General features: G+C 33.6%; 2 protein-coding genes across 2 annotated transcripts; one reads left to right on the plus strand and one right to left on the minus strand.

Annotated features, from left to right (window-relative positions):
• Positions 1-972: 972 nt before the first annotated feature.
• LOC113760173 (LOB domain-containing protein 20) lies at positions 973-2,489 on the minus strand. Its single transcript, XM_027302742.1, has 2 exons — positions 2,088-2,489; positions 973-1,320 (listed from the first exon to the last, which is right to left on the minus strand). The coding sequence occupies exons 1-2, from the start codon at positions 2,487-2,489 to the stop codon at positions 973-975; spliced, it is 750 nt and encodes a 249-aa protein (XP_027158543.1).
• Positions 2,490-12,230: 9,741 nt separating this feature from the next.
• Positions 12,231-16,341, plus strand: LOC113760988 (vesicle-associated protein 2-2-like). Its single transcript, XM_027303771.1, has 9 exons — positions 12,231-12,344; positions 12,611-12,712; positions 12,941-13,011; positions 13,141-13,222; positions 14,617-14,732; positions 14,808-14,990; positions 15,238-15,402; positions 15,481-15,558; positions 15,890-16,341. The coding sequence occupies exons 2-9, from the start codon at positions 12,658-12,660 to the stop codon at positions 16,004-16,006; spliced, it is 867 nt and encodes a 288-aa protein (XP_027159572.1). The 5' UTR covers positions 12,231-12,344; positions 12,611-12,657; the 3' UTR covers positions 16,007-16,341.
• Positions 16,342-17,020: the final 679 nt, after the last annotated feature.

Raw genomic sequence — 17,020 nt, forward strand, 5'->3', positions numbered from 1 at the left:
CTTATTTGTGCTAAACTAATGTAATTAGACATACTAATTGAAAACTAACTTATTGAAGTGGCTTATTGGCATTGCAGCTTCCATTCTTTCTTTTTTCTTTAAAAGAAATTCGAATAAAATCAAATCAGACAGGATCTAAGTACATTAACGGACTTAATATAAATGAAATTCCACTCCCTAATTTCCCTATTTGGTTCTTCCTAAAATTCATTTATACGCAGAGGTTTACATCACAAATTAACGAGCCAAACTTGAGTTGTAACACGTTATTGAGAAATGTGAAATACAAGTAATGGAACTTCAAGTTGAAGGGATCTTTTAGTAGTAAACCAAATATTCCTTTGAGGAAATGGAATACTTGGATAATCATTCGATTCGTGTTATTCGAACTTTCTTTCTCAATTTAAACACAATTTGGAAAAGTTTTAGAGCTTCCAAGTATTTTTAGTTCTTTTAATTTTCCAGGATGTATATTCAAGAATTGGTCTCTTCAAACAAACAACGTCCATAGAGTTGTCAAAGGAAAATAATATACACATAAAATTCTGTACACTACAACTTTTTTTGAATTACTTTGTGACTTCTGTATTGGTATCTCTCAATTTCCGCAATAATCAATTTAATTTTTATGAAAACACTTAAGTTAGCTAAAGGATTTCTAACGATGAATTGATCAAAATATTTGGTTTGAAAGGACTACCAATCATATCAAATGGCAATACTATCTTGATGACTTCATGAACTGATTCCTCCTTCCAATTTACTTACCGTTGAGTACTGAGTTTTCTATCTATCTTATTATAAAATTTGAATGAATATTCATCTATACAAAAAACCAAAAAAAAAAATTGCCCAAAAAAAGGGTTATAGGTGTCTTGATCGGTGCTCAAGCAAACATGGAAGAAGAAGATAATTCTCATACATACTATTATTCTTTGCAAAGGTATTAACCACATTTTTTTTTTGTTTGGGTTAAAAAAAGGTTTTATTATCTTGGTGGAATATCTGACTGGTGAAATCAAGGTGGTTCTGACTCTCTTCCTCATCTTCTTCTTCTACTTCTTGAGGGGCTTGGGAGAGATGAACGGGATCAAAACTGTTGGATGGGGCAGCTTCACCAACAAGATCAAAGTTAGAGTTGAAGCTGTTTATATTCATCAGAGTATTTGAAGCTGCAGATGTGTTGGAGTAAGCTGGTTGTAAGGCTACAATTTTCTGCTGCTGTATTGCTTGTGAATCTCGAAGGGCATTTGCCATTGCCAATCTGCTGTTCATCAGCTGTGTTTGCACCACTGCCAACTCTGCTTGAAGAGATGCTACCTGCATATGTATGGCAAACATATACTATCAACATTAAAATATATATATATATATATATATAAAATGAAAAGACAATAGTGAAAAAATTGATGACATTGTGTGAGTGTGTTTTTTTTTTCTTTTTTGTGGTAAGAGATGACATTGTGTGAATACTAACATATGTAATGGATTTATTTCAGTTATTATGTTAGAATTTTTTTTTTCATTTTACCTATGCTGATCAAAGGGAAAGAGGAAACATTAATGGGACAAAGGATAATATTTGAAAAGAGTTAACCTAAAGAAGAAAGGAAAAAAACTTAGAAAACTGCCGTAGGAAACTTTCCAATGGTTATTTTCAGCATTCCACTTTCAATCATAATCTTTTACATCTCAAATTAATTGGCTACCAAAAAGAAATGGAAGAAAATGTACTTTTTTCTTGAAAGATATGATGAGTAGCGACAGCATTCGCCCACATGGATAAGATAAACTCAAATAAGTCTCAGGATATAATTAAAGAACAAAAAAGTCTAGGAATATGAATAAGAAATTATTGGTCGGTTAAAGTGATCCATCTAAGAGAATATTCCTACAGGGGAGTTACCATGAATGCTACATTTGTCCATTTCTTTAATTTTCTTGGGTTTTATCCCTGAAAAAAAAAAGTAGCCCGAAATAGAAAACAATTAAATAATTCTTAGCAAAATTATAACTTGAAGGAAAATTAATTTGGAATCCAATAGGCTCATCCCAGAGCATGTATATGTGCTGAAGCAAACAAAAACCTGTTGCTGTAACGCAAGAATTGTTGAGACGCAACCATAAACAGGATCAGAAAGTCTTGCTTGAGCCTCATATGATATGGTAACAACAGCATCATTTCTTCGATTTTCCGGAAGATGCAACAAGAGTTTTGATACATTACTTGCTCCAAACACTTTATGCACCGCTGCAAATCTTGCTGCACCTTGATCAGAGCCAAAATGGGGAGCAAAAATGCATCCACTAATGCATTTCCTCCTCAAAAACTTGCATGCACCACATGGAGCACTAGGGGGAGGGGACACCCCTACATTCAAAAGCGCGCCTTCTGTGGCCTCAATGACACTGCTAGCACGCTTTTCGCTCGAACCCTTCCGCCTTCCGCTGTCCAACATGCCCTGATCACTTTTTGATTGATCATTCATGGGGAAGGGGATAAGAATTTTTGTTTGATGGCCAAAGTTAACGAAGAGGGCTATGATCTAGTTGGAAGATGGATTAGGCGGTAAAGCAATTGGTGCTTAAGTATAAGAAAAATCGAAAGGGGCACGTAACCCTTGTGAGAGATTGTTGTGGCTAATGTGTGAAAGAAAGATTTAGACGTTATAGTTGGTGAGAGGAGGGAACAAACAGCAAAGGGAACATATTTTTTGGTGTGAGGTGCACATGCAAAGAGGGTGTTGGTACAGTCTTGTTTTATTTTATTTTCTAATGTTTGTTTGTTGGATGGATTCATTAAAAAAATTTTAGTGTGTTTATTTGATGGATTGAAACTAAGTACATTTGTTAGTGGAAAAAGGGGTCCGTTAGCACTTGTAAATGGCTGTCCTGTCCTCATGGGGAGGCACAAGATATGTGCTTCCCGTGGCCTGTGCAAGGACTAATGGGCTAGAAACTGGAAAGTGGAAAAAAGACGCTTTTGGGATGTGTCATAAATCGTGAAGTAAAGCACAAAACAGCACATTTTTGCAGAAGAAATTAAAACAGCAGCAGGTGGTTGCAATCTAGCCACTAGTGCACCACTTATAATAACGTTAGTACGGGGCGTTGCTAGTTGTTAAAGCATTATTTGTTTAGGATTAAAGTAAAACGCATCATATATTCTGAGAGAAAAATATAAACCTTTTCAAGAATCGAGTTAATTAGCTGCTTTATGAAGGTGGATGATGTGGTGCACTTAACAAGATCTCCTTCTTTAATGGCAGTATCGCAGACTGTAAACTCCAATCTTTTGGCTCCTCAAAGCTCACAAAGGCGCATACCAGGTAAGAGTTAATTTACCTAATTAGCAAGCTGGTGAGATCCGATGATTCAGAGATTTCTTGCTCTGCCACCAAGTGAAGGAACGCATGGGTTGAACTATAGGTGTTTTTGGATTGGAAGGAAAATACTGCTATGTTGATTCTATTGGTCCATACTGTTTATATATACATCCAGGCTGCTTGATGACACTCATAGTTTATGCTTATATTCTATCATTCCATGTTAGATCGATCCTGATTAACTCTATAGCTTCTCCTTTGAAGGGATGCCTGTATTCTCCAACTATGTACTATAATACTGATTGTATCCCTCCATTGGATGATCTCGAATACTGCTTTTGTTAATGTTTTTTTCTTGAAGAAGTATCAGATCGAGGATCTTTTTCTCTATGTATACGGTTCACAAGGGTGAATGAGATCATGATAAGAGTTGCTTTCGTTCATGGCTCTTGGCCTTCCGGTACTAATCCTTAACATTTCTTGCTGACTTCAATCACACTGATCAATCTTTCTAACTTGTCGAATTTGTTCTTGAAACTCCGAGCAAAGAGATCACCACGGGGCATGGTGCTCCACTCATCTTTATACAAGGAAGCCTAGTTCTTTTATTCTTTTGGGCATGCATATGAATTCGTACCATCAAACGTTAGACGCGTAACTAAAGTTTGAAATGGATCATGAGCCTCACGAGTTCTGGTTCAATCCAATTGAGGGTAAAATGATATTTTTTTCAATTCTTGTATATCGCAACGGATCTTTTGTCTCATTTTCTGTGTCATTCTCTGTTTTATTTTTTATTATATTACTATTTTTCTCTTACATATGTCATATTTTAGTTCTTTTTTTATTTTCTTAAAATTCAATAACTATTAATCGAGGAATATACAAAGTTTAACAACTTAAAAAATCAAAATGCATAAAAAATGAGATTTTTTATGAAATTTTTATGAATTTTTTGCTGTATTTTTTATTTTATATTGTTTTTTTGTAACTATTGTATTTATGTATTACTCAATTAATAGTTATTAGATCTTAAGGAAACAAAAAAGAATTAAAATATAATGTTTATGAAGGAGAAATAGCATTATAATAAAAACTAGGACAGAAAATCTATTGCACTTTTATACCACAATCCTACTAGTTTACACTATGCTTAAATTTATTTATACTACACATCTACTTATTTACACCTCAGGGCTAAACTGGCTTGAACTAGAACTTGTGAGGCATCTGATCTAGTTTGAACTAGCTCAATTGATGTGGGTAACCAATACAGATTTTGCAAATCCAGTTTGAAGTAGCATAAAATATAGTATTATATAGCAAATTAATTTTAGCAACAAGATAATTTATCTATTTCAGTATAGGAACATGCAATTTTTTTGACAAAAAAATGTCATTCTTATATCACTTGAGTACCTCCAACATTCTTGTAAAAGGAAATCAATACAAAACTTTTTATGGATGATCTGTAAGTACTTCTGTAAACGACTTGTGATTCTGGAGGCTTATCCTGACCCGTGATGGTAACCAGAGCCAAATCCTCCAAACTTTCACCAACCAAAAAAAAGAAATACAAAATCTTTTTTTTTCCCATTTAAAGTCTCTTGAGTACGTAGGTCTAACATTCTTGTAAAACATACAGTATTTGTTTAGTGAAAGGAAAATCACTTTTTTGTTTTTTTGGTTTGCAGGGGTTGGGGGGAGGGGTGTTCGTAAGTATGATTTTAGTTTAAATACTTTTCAAATTTCCCATAAATTTTACCAAAGTTGGTCGACCTCAATTATATGTGGCTTGGCCACTGCTACAAATTACAAAATTTCAATTATGGTTTTCTTATGGTAGTCCTCAATAAATTCTACCACCTTTGCTGCTTACAAGACTAGAAATTAATGGTGATTGTTTTAATCAGTAAACAGTCTACGACAACATGATTCAAACTTGTCCTAAAATTGTGTGTTTTTTAAAATTGAAAAGGTTCCATGGCATTACTACTAGAACAGTCGTATTACTTGTTATGCACTTATGAAACCCCATTCAGATTTAAAATTAATTTTACACACCCCCCCCCCCCTCCCAAGAATTATCTTCTCATCCCTTAAATTAGGTAATAATGAAGGCATTGCTTAGATTATTTTACTCCTTACTTAAGACAAGGCTTGACCAGGTCTTCCTCTTTTATTGATATGTACATAACTAACTATCATGTTTAGTAAACTTCAAAGGATGTGTCTATATTTCAGATGTCATATCTTTTGAAACATAAGATTAATTAATGAATATAAATAAATACAAAAAAGGATAGGTAAAATTAAATAGGGGAGGGTAATATTTATTAATATGTATATATAATGATAGGTTAGGTGAATTATGAGTATGCTAACAAGTGCCTAATGTGCACCCGTTACAAAAAACCCAATTTCAAAACTAGTAAGTTAGGACCAAGATTTTATTTTAATTTTTGTTTAACAAACGAAGTATACATATTCAAGTAATACATGCATATCCAAACCAGTTAATTGAAATACTTTGTTACTCCAAAGACCGGATTTGGATCCAATCTTCGGAGTAACAACTTTGGATATCACAAATATCTCAAATAATATTTCGCTTGCATCATAAATACATTTCCCAACTCACATTTTTATATTCTCAATTACCTTTTTATCTCACATACATCACATCGCAAAAAGTGATGCAGTAATTATTCCAAATAATATTTCAAATAATACTCTATCCAAACAAACTCGTCATTCCAAATGCTACTCTTTCTATGGAATTGCTTCACCGACGCTTCTTGTTACCTCGAATATTACTCGGACTCTTTATTTTGTCCTTCCATCTCTGTGTCCGACCCTTCATTTTACATTAGAGAAGCCGTGTCTGCAAAATTTAGTAGCCAAGTCCGAGTAACATAACTTGCTACTAATGTGGCCTTGTTGCTCAATATGGAAATGATTTCAGTTAAAATAGCATTCTGGCCAAGTTGGTGTTTGTGCCTTTTTTTTAGTGCAATGCCACATATACCTGGACTTAGAATTATAGAAGTGATTTTTTTTCCTAGTATTTCCTGTTTGAAGGGTCACACTTAAGAAAAAAAAAAAAGGGGGATCAAAATGAGAATCCTCAAATCTGCACCAGCTCTAAAGTAATTGTGGAAATTAAGATCGTCATACTTAGTCATGTGATAAGTTCACTGAACTGACTTTGAGGGTCATCTAAACTCTAGAAGAAATTCTTGGTATATTTTAATAAAATAAATAGAGTTGAGTAGTTGACAGTTACAACTTCCATGAAATTTGTTTTTGGGAGTTATATTTTGGGAATTACATATCTTTGAAAAAAAAAAAAGGAGGAGTTACATATCATTAGAATCATTTAAATTTTACAAAAACCATTATACGATATATTTGGAGATGTAAAGGTTATAATAGTTATATATTTATATTAATATCACCGTTACAAAAATTAAGCTGACCATTATATTTGTAACTTATATTCACTGATGATCTAGACATATATTCTAACTTTGTATCTCTTATACCTTCTTCTACCTATAAATAGAGATTCAACAAGTATGTTAGACATACATTCTTACACTTGTCTTTTAAACTCTATTTTTCATAGGATATGTATAGCACATTCTCCACTATTACTAAATTCTAGTGTTAGAAGGAAATAGTATTCTGGTCAAAATAAGGTGTGGGAAGAACCTTCTGCTTCTCTTGATTATGACGATCAAAGAGAAGCAATAACTTTAAATTGGTTGTTGTATCCTGGAAGTAATACGCTAGGACCTCCTGCATCGGAATTAAAAATATTATAGCGATTAGGAGTGTAATCGAGTCGAATAGACTCGAGCTCTTGAAAGTCAAGCTCAATTTGGAGCTCGATTTTATTTTGTACTACTTGAGCTCGTGCTTATCAAGTCTAATCGAACTTATTTCGAATTCAATCAATCTTAATCAAACCTAATCAAGCTTTAAAAATATAAATTTATATTTTATATAATTTTAAACAAGGGACAAAATAGACATTTCATACTAATAAATAAAAAAATTAATATATATATATATGTGTGTGTGTGTTGTGTGAAAGTCGATCGAACTCGACAAGCTTTCGAGTTTCACATATTAAGCTCGAGTTTGATTTGTCAAGTAGTTCGAACTACTTGAACTCGAGTTCGAATTCGGTCAATACGAGTTCAAGTTCGAGTTTTGACCGAGCAAACTCATGAACTACTCGATTAAACTCGATTCATTTATACCCCTAATAGGAATGCGAATGGTTTTGAAGAGAGCATTATTACGTGCCTCAACCCTAACGTACCTCTTACTTATTGCTTCTATATTTATGATTGTTGACCTTGAAAATTTGAAGGTTTAGTCTCCTATGCTAACATACTTCAAGTGGTAATATATTACATCACTAGGGGGTAAGCCTGCGCTAAGCATGGGAGTGGTAACCTGTGTGGTGAAATGAGTAAGCTTACGAAGAAAAACAAAAAGTTATGAGAAAAAGACACCATACTTTTATAAACAGTAGAGTGCTATTATATGATGCTGGTATTTTATCAATATCAACTGTTTTTCTAAACTAAACCTCTAATATGAGATATACTTGCCATTCTTCTTCATGATGGTTTGAAAAACAGATCTAGTGGTTTTTTTTTTGGCCATTTTACGCTTATTATAAGCTTGACAAGCTTGACGCTGTTTCTCATGGATTTTTTCTTTTTTGGTAAGCAAAGTGTACAGATTCAACCACCTGCACCAAAATGAGAATCAACAATTCACATATAACAATTGTGAGTGAAAATTTAAATCTTACTTTCAAGTCAAAATTCCAGCATACAGATAACTTTTCCTCACAATTCAACCACCTCTACCTATGAAAATCAGATATTCCAAGCTGAGTTAGAAGAAAAATCAGATTTTCAACATTCACAAGTACCATCTACTTCATAATGAAATTTTCAAATTCATATAACAGATAACGAGAAAAATTCCAGGAGAAAACTCATAGTATCTAATGTACCAGTTGAATACAAAATAATAATAATAATAATAAAAAAAAAAAAGACACAACGAATAAACAAACCAGTGTTTGTACTAAATATAGCTAAATCATTTCCATCATACGCTTCCTGGCCCAATTTACTCCAACTTGAAAGGGTATTAAAGCCAACAGCTACGGAAGCAAGCATAACAATATTGTACTCTGCGCTTCATCATTTGCATTGTACTTTCCCGCATCCAAATTTACCGCTCCATATGACAGATGAAAATCTCCCATCACCAACAGTCAGCTGCAAAGTGCTTTCTATATTTGTATAGGATACATGCAGTAATAATAAGGAAAGATGATTTTTTTTTTTATTTTCTTATTGGATTCAATTGAAGAAGTTATTAACACTTATGTGATTGTTTTTGGCCTAGACTAACAAAAATATTCGAATAAGTTGAATTAGTGTTATGTAAATGGAAGGGATTGAACTCAAAACCTCTTAATTATACTTTTTCCGACGAACCGCCCAACCCATCCCTTTTCCGAACAAGTGTGTGTTAGTTTCTTGTATGGAATCCAATTTTATGCTTCAAAACATGCTTCACAGCCACATATTCTGCAAATCATTTGCAGTCGTGGGCATCAAGGATTGAGTGAGTAGTCTAAGGTCGTTTTTGGGTTAATAAATTTTGTGCTCGCTTGTGTTTGCAAGTTTGAACAAGTGGTGGCCTAGTCATTTATGAATTTGATGGGTCTTTTAAAATTCTCAACTAACTCCTACGGATATTTCATTTTCATGAAGGCCAACTGTCTCACGTATTGCTTGCTTGAATAGACTTATGCCCTTAAAAAAAAAAAAGAAGAAGAAAAAACAGACGAAAATGGTGAACTCTATTCGAATTGTATTATGTTCGTTAATTGTGTTTATTGTTAGACAAGAATATTTAATTCTTTTCGCGAGATACCACGGTTCAAATATAATTACAAAAATCTACTTTTTTAAATCACTAAATCATACATGAAAATACGTACTTCTCCAAAATCAAATATTTTATCTCATATATATCAAGCTATCAATAAGAATCATTAGTTGAATATTCTCGTACAAATAGTTACTCAAGTAGCTCCATAAACTAAATGCTTGTGCAAGAAAGATTTAGGGTGCATTTGATAAAACTAAAGTTTGAAATTTGAATCCATTAAATTATTGAATTGTTAAGTATTAAATCTAATATATTTAAGCGCATATTACATTCAGTGATAAGTAAATAGTTTATCACTTAATTTTGACTTAAGAAATTCAGTGACACTCAATTAATTCAGATGTTCAATTTTTGGTTATCAAACGGTCTGAATATGTTAAGATCTGAATCCATTAAATTTAGATGCTGAATTGATTATCAAACAGGACCTTAGGCTAATAAATATACAGATTTTAGGCTAATAAATGTACTTTGGCGTTGGAATTACCCTTTTCAGGTCGAATTGCTTGCTTTCAGACTATATTTTATAACAATTAAAAACACCCATATTCATGCCCCCAAGGAGTTGACTACATTGATGGTCCATTTTTTGCCATTTTTCCTACGTAAACCAAAATGAAAATAGATACATTTTTTTTTTCAGGAACAATGTAGAATCCCTTTTCTAAAGGGGGCAAAATTTTTACATGTGGAAAGATTGCTTAGGTTGTGGTGGAAAGCAGCATATGGGCTGTTAAACCATACCTCTCAACCTTGCCGACAATATACTTGCCCAAATCCACATGATTGCCTGATCTGAGGTTACTTTGTGGACTAAACAATGTTGTAACATCATTAGACGCAGGTTCTTGAACGAGTCAACCGTCAACTAGATTCATGGAATCATGGCAGGCTTCAACTCGTTACAATACCATGAAACAATAATGTCCAGATTGTCCCAAAAGGGATGCCTTGAAATCTTGCAACTCTACGTAAGCGCATGGTCAATAATTGTTGGTTCATTTGATCCTGCTCCACCAGCACAATACTTGCATTCTTCTTAAGTATCTCCTCCGTCCCAATTATTTTATCATGTTTTGGAAATCCAATTTTTTAAAAAAATAGTGGTTTGATTGTGATGTTTGTATTTTTTTTTCAATTGTACCCTTACAAATTCAAATTTTGAATTTGAATGATAACAAGCATATGATTAAAAAGAGTGACTGTATTGAAAGGAAACACTAAAAAGTGTTTTGTCATTTTTAACATGACAGACATTTTGATACATTTCAAAATAGAAAGTATGACACTTTTAATTGGACGGAGGGGGTACAGTATTATTTTGAACTTTGCATTATGGGAAAAACATCATGCCAATTGTAAAGAATGGAATTGGGGCAAAACTTTTGCAAATACTTTGGGTTTGTTTGGATAGTGAATTTATACCAAATAATATTTTACTTGCATCATCAACACATTTTTCAACCCACCTCCCAACCACCTTTTTATCTCACATATGTCACATCATAAAAAGTGTTACAGTAATTATTTCAAATAATATTTCAAATAATACCCTATTCCAATCTGGGGCAGCGGTAGCCAGTACTGCATAGCATCAATAATCACCAAAGACAAATGTACTACTACTGCATAAGTTCATCACTACCTTTTCATTTGAGCCCTGCCCAAAAGAGGCTTCTAATCATTCTTTGGATATATAAAGTTAAATTCTTTCTTTCACTTTAAAGTATTTTCTAAAGAGTGATGGGGAGTTTTCTTTTTCTTTTTCTTTTTCTTTTTTTACTTTTTTGGGCTTCTTCAAACTTTGATTTGACTCTAAGTTTTGCAGTTTAATGTGAAACAATTCTTTCTAGATTTCAAACCATTCCTCTGACCAACAAAACCAGTAGATTCCAAGTCATTTCTCCAACCATTTTACACAACTGCTGCCTTAGCCATAGTCACCCGAACCAGCACTCAGCCTGAGTCACCGGCCAAGACAAACGAAACAAACTTGGCCTACACTACACTTCACTATAGTCCCAACGGATTTTGCAGTTTCTGAATTTCAACAAAGACCGATTAAAATAGCAAACAATAAGCTAGACTAGGTGATAACCAAAATACAAAGTAGTCAACTCAGTCATATGGCTGCAATAGAGAAGGAAATTGCACTTGATTTGAAAAATAGACATATGATTTCAACATATCAGTTGTGCCTGTCAAAAAGTTGCTTAGTATTTCATTTTCAAGTGCAAATATACATAATTTCATCAAAACTTTATTTTTTTTCGTTTCTTTACCGTACGTATTTCATAATTATCAATGTCGATTGACTTGCCGAAAGTAGAATTACAAGAAGCTAAAAAAAGAAAAGTCTAGGAAATTTAGTGCCATATGTCTAACAATATTGCGAATTACAGATGAAATCGTAGAGGTTTTCTTTCCTTTTGGGTACTTAAGTAAAGAAAATTGTCATTCTTTAGATAAATTAAATTAGGTACTATTAAATCAACGTACTATATAAACATGACAATCATCTCCAAAATAGATCTCAAATAAAAAAAAAAAGAAAAAAGTGCCCTACACGTGTCCTTTTCTATCCATTTTTTTTGTCTTTAAATATTTTTTATTTTTTACAATTTTCTTTTCGACTCTCATACTTTCCTTTCGCAAAAAACTCGAAACCCTTGAGTGCCTACAAAAAAAAAAAAAGTTGAAGGTGCAAAAGGGTGACTTACTCTAAACTACAAGGGCATTAGAGAAAGTTAGGAGGTCCAAAAACGTGACTTACTCTAAACTCCAAGGGCGTAGAGTACAATTCACCCCTTCATTCTTCAATTCAAAAGAAGAAAACAGTTGACAATTTAATACGAACATTATATAATTTTAATTTCTTTTTTTTTAGTACACATTTTAAACAGTGTCCATAGCGGTATTAATTGAATAATTTCACCGCCATTGTGAGAACAAAACAAAAAGGCTTTGAAATTCTCAAAATTCTTTCTCCATCACTGTCTCCGTTCTTCTTTGTTCTTCTCCTCATCGGTAAGCACGTAAAACGACTCCGACGACGTCGTTTCCCTTCACCGTTGAAGCGTTTCTGTGGCAGTAATTTCGACGTAGTTGTTGATTGAACTTGATCAGAAGTCTATAAGTTTTGATTCTTTAGTTTCGTTGAAAATTTCTTTTTTTTTTTAGAGTACCGAACTTGTTTAGAAAAAGTTTCTGTATTTTGATTGTTTTTTGTTTTTTATGGTAATTTTGAGGTAATTAAATTTTTTTAACTTGTTGAGTTTTTTTTTTTTGGGCAGGTGGAGGAGATCCGAGTATATTGTTGCGCTAATTTTCAAAATTTTGAATGGAAATGAGTAATGAACTATTGGATATTCAACCTAGAGAACTCAAGTTCATTGGTAATTACTAATATTTTCTACTAATTAGCAGCTTTTTTTTTCCTTTGCTGTAAAAAATATTCTGCATTTCCTTTCTCTGTATTACCACTATTGCATTTATCTGAGTAAATGCGAAATTCAGTAGTCGTAGTAGTAGTAGCAGCTTTGTGCTATTTTTGATCATCTTTGTGATATTTACAAGAAGTTAGTTGACGGGGTTTTTTTTTTTGGGTGTGTTTCTGTTTGTAGTTGAACTGAAGAAGCAGAGTTCGTGCTCTGTTCGGTTATTCAATAAGTCGAACCATTATGTTGCTTTTAAGGTACATGAAAGAGGAATTATTGCTTTTTTTTTGGCTGAAATAGTGATTGTGGGAATCTTTGTGAATCTAATGAGTTTAAACTTGCGTTTTAGCTGATATTGATTTTGAGTTTTTTTTTTTTTTTTTCAGGTCAAGACTACTAGTCCGAAGAAATATTGCGTGCGACCAAACACAGGGGTTATTGAGCCGAAGTCAGCATGCGATTTCTTAGGTATTTCGTACCTCTTACCTTGTTGATTACTATACCCTTTATTAGTGGAGCCTAATTGAAAAACTGCATGATAAATCTCCTGAAATCCTTGCTACTTTTTGATGCCCTGTTAGATGCTCAAGATTGTATTGTGAGTTGAATGTGGATTGTTATAATTAATGGATCGCACATAATGTTATTGGGCTACTGCTCTAAAATTTCATTTTCTTATAAGCTTTTTGGTTAAGAATGCGATACTTCCATGGTAGTATTGAACACTGGCTTCGGGAAAAATTGGAACGACACAGTCTTGCTAACCATGTCTGTCATATGAAGATCATGAGTACAATAAGTGTTATGTTGTTGATGTGAAGGAATGCATTTGCACTTAAAGTTTCCTAAAAATGGAATCTTGTCCGTATGCTTTGCTTCTATATTACTTAGATGATGCATGTCAATAACTTTCAACTTTTTTTTGTAATATGTAACTTTGTCTCTAATTCTGATTAGTTCTTAATGCTTCTAATTTTTATTTTCTCACTTGACTTGACTTCAAATTAATATCTTGCTAATTTGACTTCAGATGGATTGTACTGCACCAACTCCGTTTCATTTGTTTTGTCTCTGACAGAAAGAACAATGATTCTCATTAAATATTCTTATAATACAAAATAACACAGTTTTGCATATCTAAGTACCTCAGATGTTGTTAATATGGATTTTTCATTGTAAAGCTTGTTGAAATCCAATTATCTTATGAAACATAGTCATAATTGGCTTCACCTTACATAATGTATGTTGCAGCTGATTAATATCCTGGAAGATGGACATGTTCTGTTGCATCCGTAACTTATTGGGCTTTATGTTAGTATCTTTTATGAGGTCTCATGAATAGAGAAATAGGTTGGTGTGGGAAATAACCCTGAAAAGCAGTCAGCTTGGAGCATCTTTTTTACGATTGTAACTAAAATAACTAGTAACTAAAATAACTACCAAGAATTCGAAACTCTAGTCAATTATAGTCCTTTTCCAATCCCAAGCATATTTCCTTCACTTTGACATGGACTGAAGTTTAAGTTTGACCGCTGTTCCTTTTAGCATCAGCTTAATGGTTGCTATTCGTCATTCTTAGTTATCTTTTGGTAAGTCTACAGTGGATTGCTGCTGGGGTATTATTACTCATGTAGCTACTTATTCATGCATTTATGGAATGCTACTCATCCTATCTCAGCTTAGGTGCACCATTTTAAAAATTTTACTTCTAATAATGTTTCTTTTGGAAAAACAACAACACATACTGTGTTTTCAGGAGATTATATATTGAAGGTTTGATGAATTGTAAATAGAATTATCTCTTGATGGATTTTGTCTTTTGGGACTTTCACTTCATATTTATATATGTCGGCTCAATGCAGTCACTATGCAAGCACAAAAGGTTGCTCTTCCTGATATGACATGCAAGGACAAGTTCTTGGTTCAAGGTACAGTTGTTGCTGAGGGGACAACTGAGGATGATATCACATCCAGCTTGGTGAGCGTTTAAAGTTCTATGTTAAAAGTTGCTTGTTTTGTTTTGCTACTATCATTCAGACTTTTCTATTCACAGTTTGCCAAAGAGAATGGCAAATATGTCGAAGAGAGCAAGCTGAGAGTGGTCCTTGCCAGTCCACCTCATTCACCAGTACTATTACCAATCAATGGAGTGCATGACCAGGTTCCTGTTTTTGAGACATCACCATCGAAAGATCAGGTTCTTCGGGGTGATGAAAACGTCGGCACCCAGCTCAAAGTAAAGAGTCACTTCTGTTGCTAGAAATTTTTGTTCATGAGTTTTTTTTTTTCATTTAGTCAATGGCCCATCAGTCCATAAACAATGTTCATCTTTCTTAGTAAACTGTTATCTCCTTTGTTTGCTTTGAAAGGGATGATGATGAGGGCTCTGTTGTGTGTCATCTAATAATGAAGTCGTCTGATACAAAGTAAAGCTTACTTTGTCAAAAGAAAAGTTTTATATTTGGTAACTCAATGATGATCAGGTGATTGAGAACATGATGGAGCAAAAATCAGAAAATATCGAGCCACCAGTAACAGTGGAGGCAAGAGATCTTGAACGAGTGAAAGGCGTGGAGGAGCTGGAATTGGCTAAGGATGTTGAGAATTTGACGTTCAAAATAAGTGAGCTAGAGCTAAAATTGGAAGAGGTTAGAGGTCCTTGCATTTGTGGTTTCTATTAGTATGAATTGTTGGCATAACAAAATGCTTGTTGTTGTCCTTTGCAGGCTCAAGTAACCATATCAAAGCTTACAGAGGAGAGGAGATTAACTGCTCGGGAGAGTGAAAGTCTACGTCAAGAATTGGTAATTTAACAAATTTCAGTATTTTCATTTACTATAACCATAATAGAGGCATATGATGTTTGTCGTCAGCCCACAAAGTTTGCTAATTTTCATTTTGCTGAGATGTTTGCATTAGTTAAGCTACTTGAACTTAAAAAAAAAAAAATTAAAAAAAGAGCTGCTTGAACTTACATTGTCCATCATTATCACTTGGAGATTTCCTGCAAACCTAATTGTTATATGTTGTTTTGTTTTCCTCAGAAGTCTGCGTTCTGTTATGCATTTTAATCAAACCAAACATCATGTCTATCCCTAGTCACTTAACCAAGAACCTCTTTCTTGCTATTTACAGGCATTGTTGAGTACTAAGAAAGGTGTTAGAAGAATTCAGGTGGGGTTTCCTTTCCTGTTTGTCTGTATGGTATCGCTTGTCAGTGTTGTTTTGGGGTATCTTGTACGTTGTCAATAAAGGAGAACCAGAGAAGCAACCATGTATGTGCTTTACAAACTTCTAGCATAAAGGTACTATCCTCGCAGAAGACATCCGCACGGGGCAAGGGAGCTTTTTCTACGTTATGTTAGCCACCTAACAATATAGCCACAGCCAACTAGTATATGTATATCTCTTTGAATAAATAAATTTTCAGAAACCTGTCTTTTGCGTGTGCAAAATGTTGTATATAGTTTAAGAGATGGTTCATTGTTTGGGTCTTGCGTTTCAGATGGTTTTCCTTTCTTAGAAACTGGAGATTGATAATATAGAACCGTTGAGTTAATTAAAAAAAAGCTTTGCATTTTTTAACTTTTATTGTGAGTTTGGTTGATCTCTTATGAGTTACGATCCAAGTAGTTTAGTAATCTGCAAAGCTTTTATAAGTTAAAGGAATAGCAAAATATAGCAATCATCATTTTTACCCATCATACTAACTGCTGGAGAAATGTATTCTACAGTAGCAGTATGAGCAGGGATGCCTAGTTTCCTTCTCACAATTCTGTTAACTGCATGTAGTATAGTGTCTGAATTTGATGGGATAAATTGATTAGTACGAGGATATAATCATTTCAAAATAAGATTATCCATACTGTTCATTTTCAAGCAAGCAAGACAGAGAATGTGGTATACGACTTTTTAATCTATTTATGTAACTGATATTCAAGACTCGTTTGAATCGATTTTTCTCCAGCTGCTACTTCTAATTTCTAAAGATTTTTCCACATTTCGCTCAAGAAGGAAGTCCTCATGACACGTACGGTACTATGGAACACTTGAGACACTACTTTTGTGCGCATATGTGCAGCTGCAAGCCTGAAATCCATTTGCCTAATGGAGAACTCCATTGAATAGCCTTCCAAATGGTTCTAACAGATTTGAGCACAAAATCTAGGCATAATTGCAGCAACCCTCAGTAACTAAGATTATTTGGGATAATATTTTTTTTAAAAAAAAAAATATTGTAACACTTTTTTGATGTGATGTATTTGA

The sequence above is a fragment of the Coffea eugenioides genome, chromosome 2 (assembly GCF_003713205.1).
Source record: "Coffea eugenioides isolate CCC68of chromosome 2, Ceug_1.0, whole genome shotgun sequence".
Classification (NCBI taxonomy): domain Eukaryota; kingdom Viridiplantae; phylum Streptophyta; class Magnoliopsida; order Gentianales; family Rubiaceae; genus Coffea; species Coffea eugenioides.

Excerpts from the sequence above, each read along its gene's own strand:
- LOC113760173 (XM_027302742.1), bottom strand. The coding sequence starts at position 2,489 with ATGAATGATCAATCAAAAAGTGATCAGGGCATGTTGGACAGCGGAAGG. Across the intron at positions 1,321-2,087 it reads TTCTTGCGTTACAGCAACAG|GTAGCATCTCTTCAAGCAGA; the intron begins GTTTTTGTTTGC and ends ATACATATGCAG.
- LOC113760988 (XM_027303771.1), top strand. The coding sequence starts at position 12,658 with ATGGAAATGAGTAATGAACTATTGGATATTCAACCTAGAGAACTCAAG. Across the intron at positions 13,223-14,616 it reads GTCAGCATGCGATTTCTTAG|TCACTATGCAAGCACAAAAG; the intron begins GTATTTCGTACC and ends GGCTCAATGCAG. Across the intron at positions 14,991-15,237 it reads ACGTCGGCACCCAGCTCAAA|GTGATTGAGAACATGATGGA; the intron begins GTAAAGAGTCAC and ends AATGATGATCAG.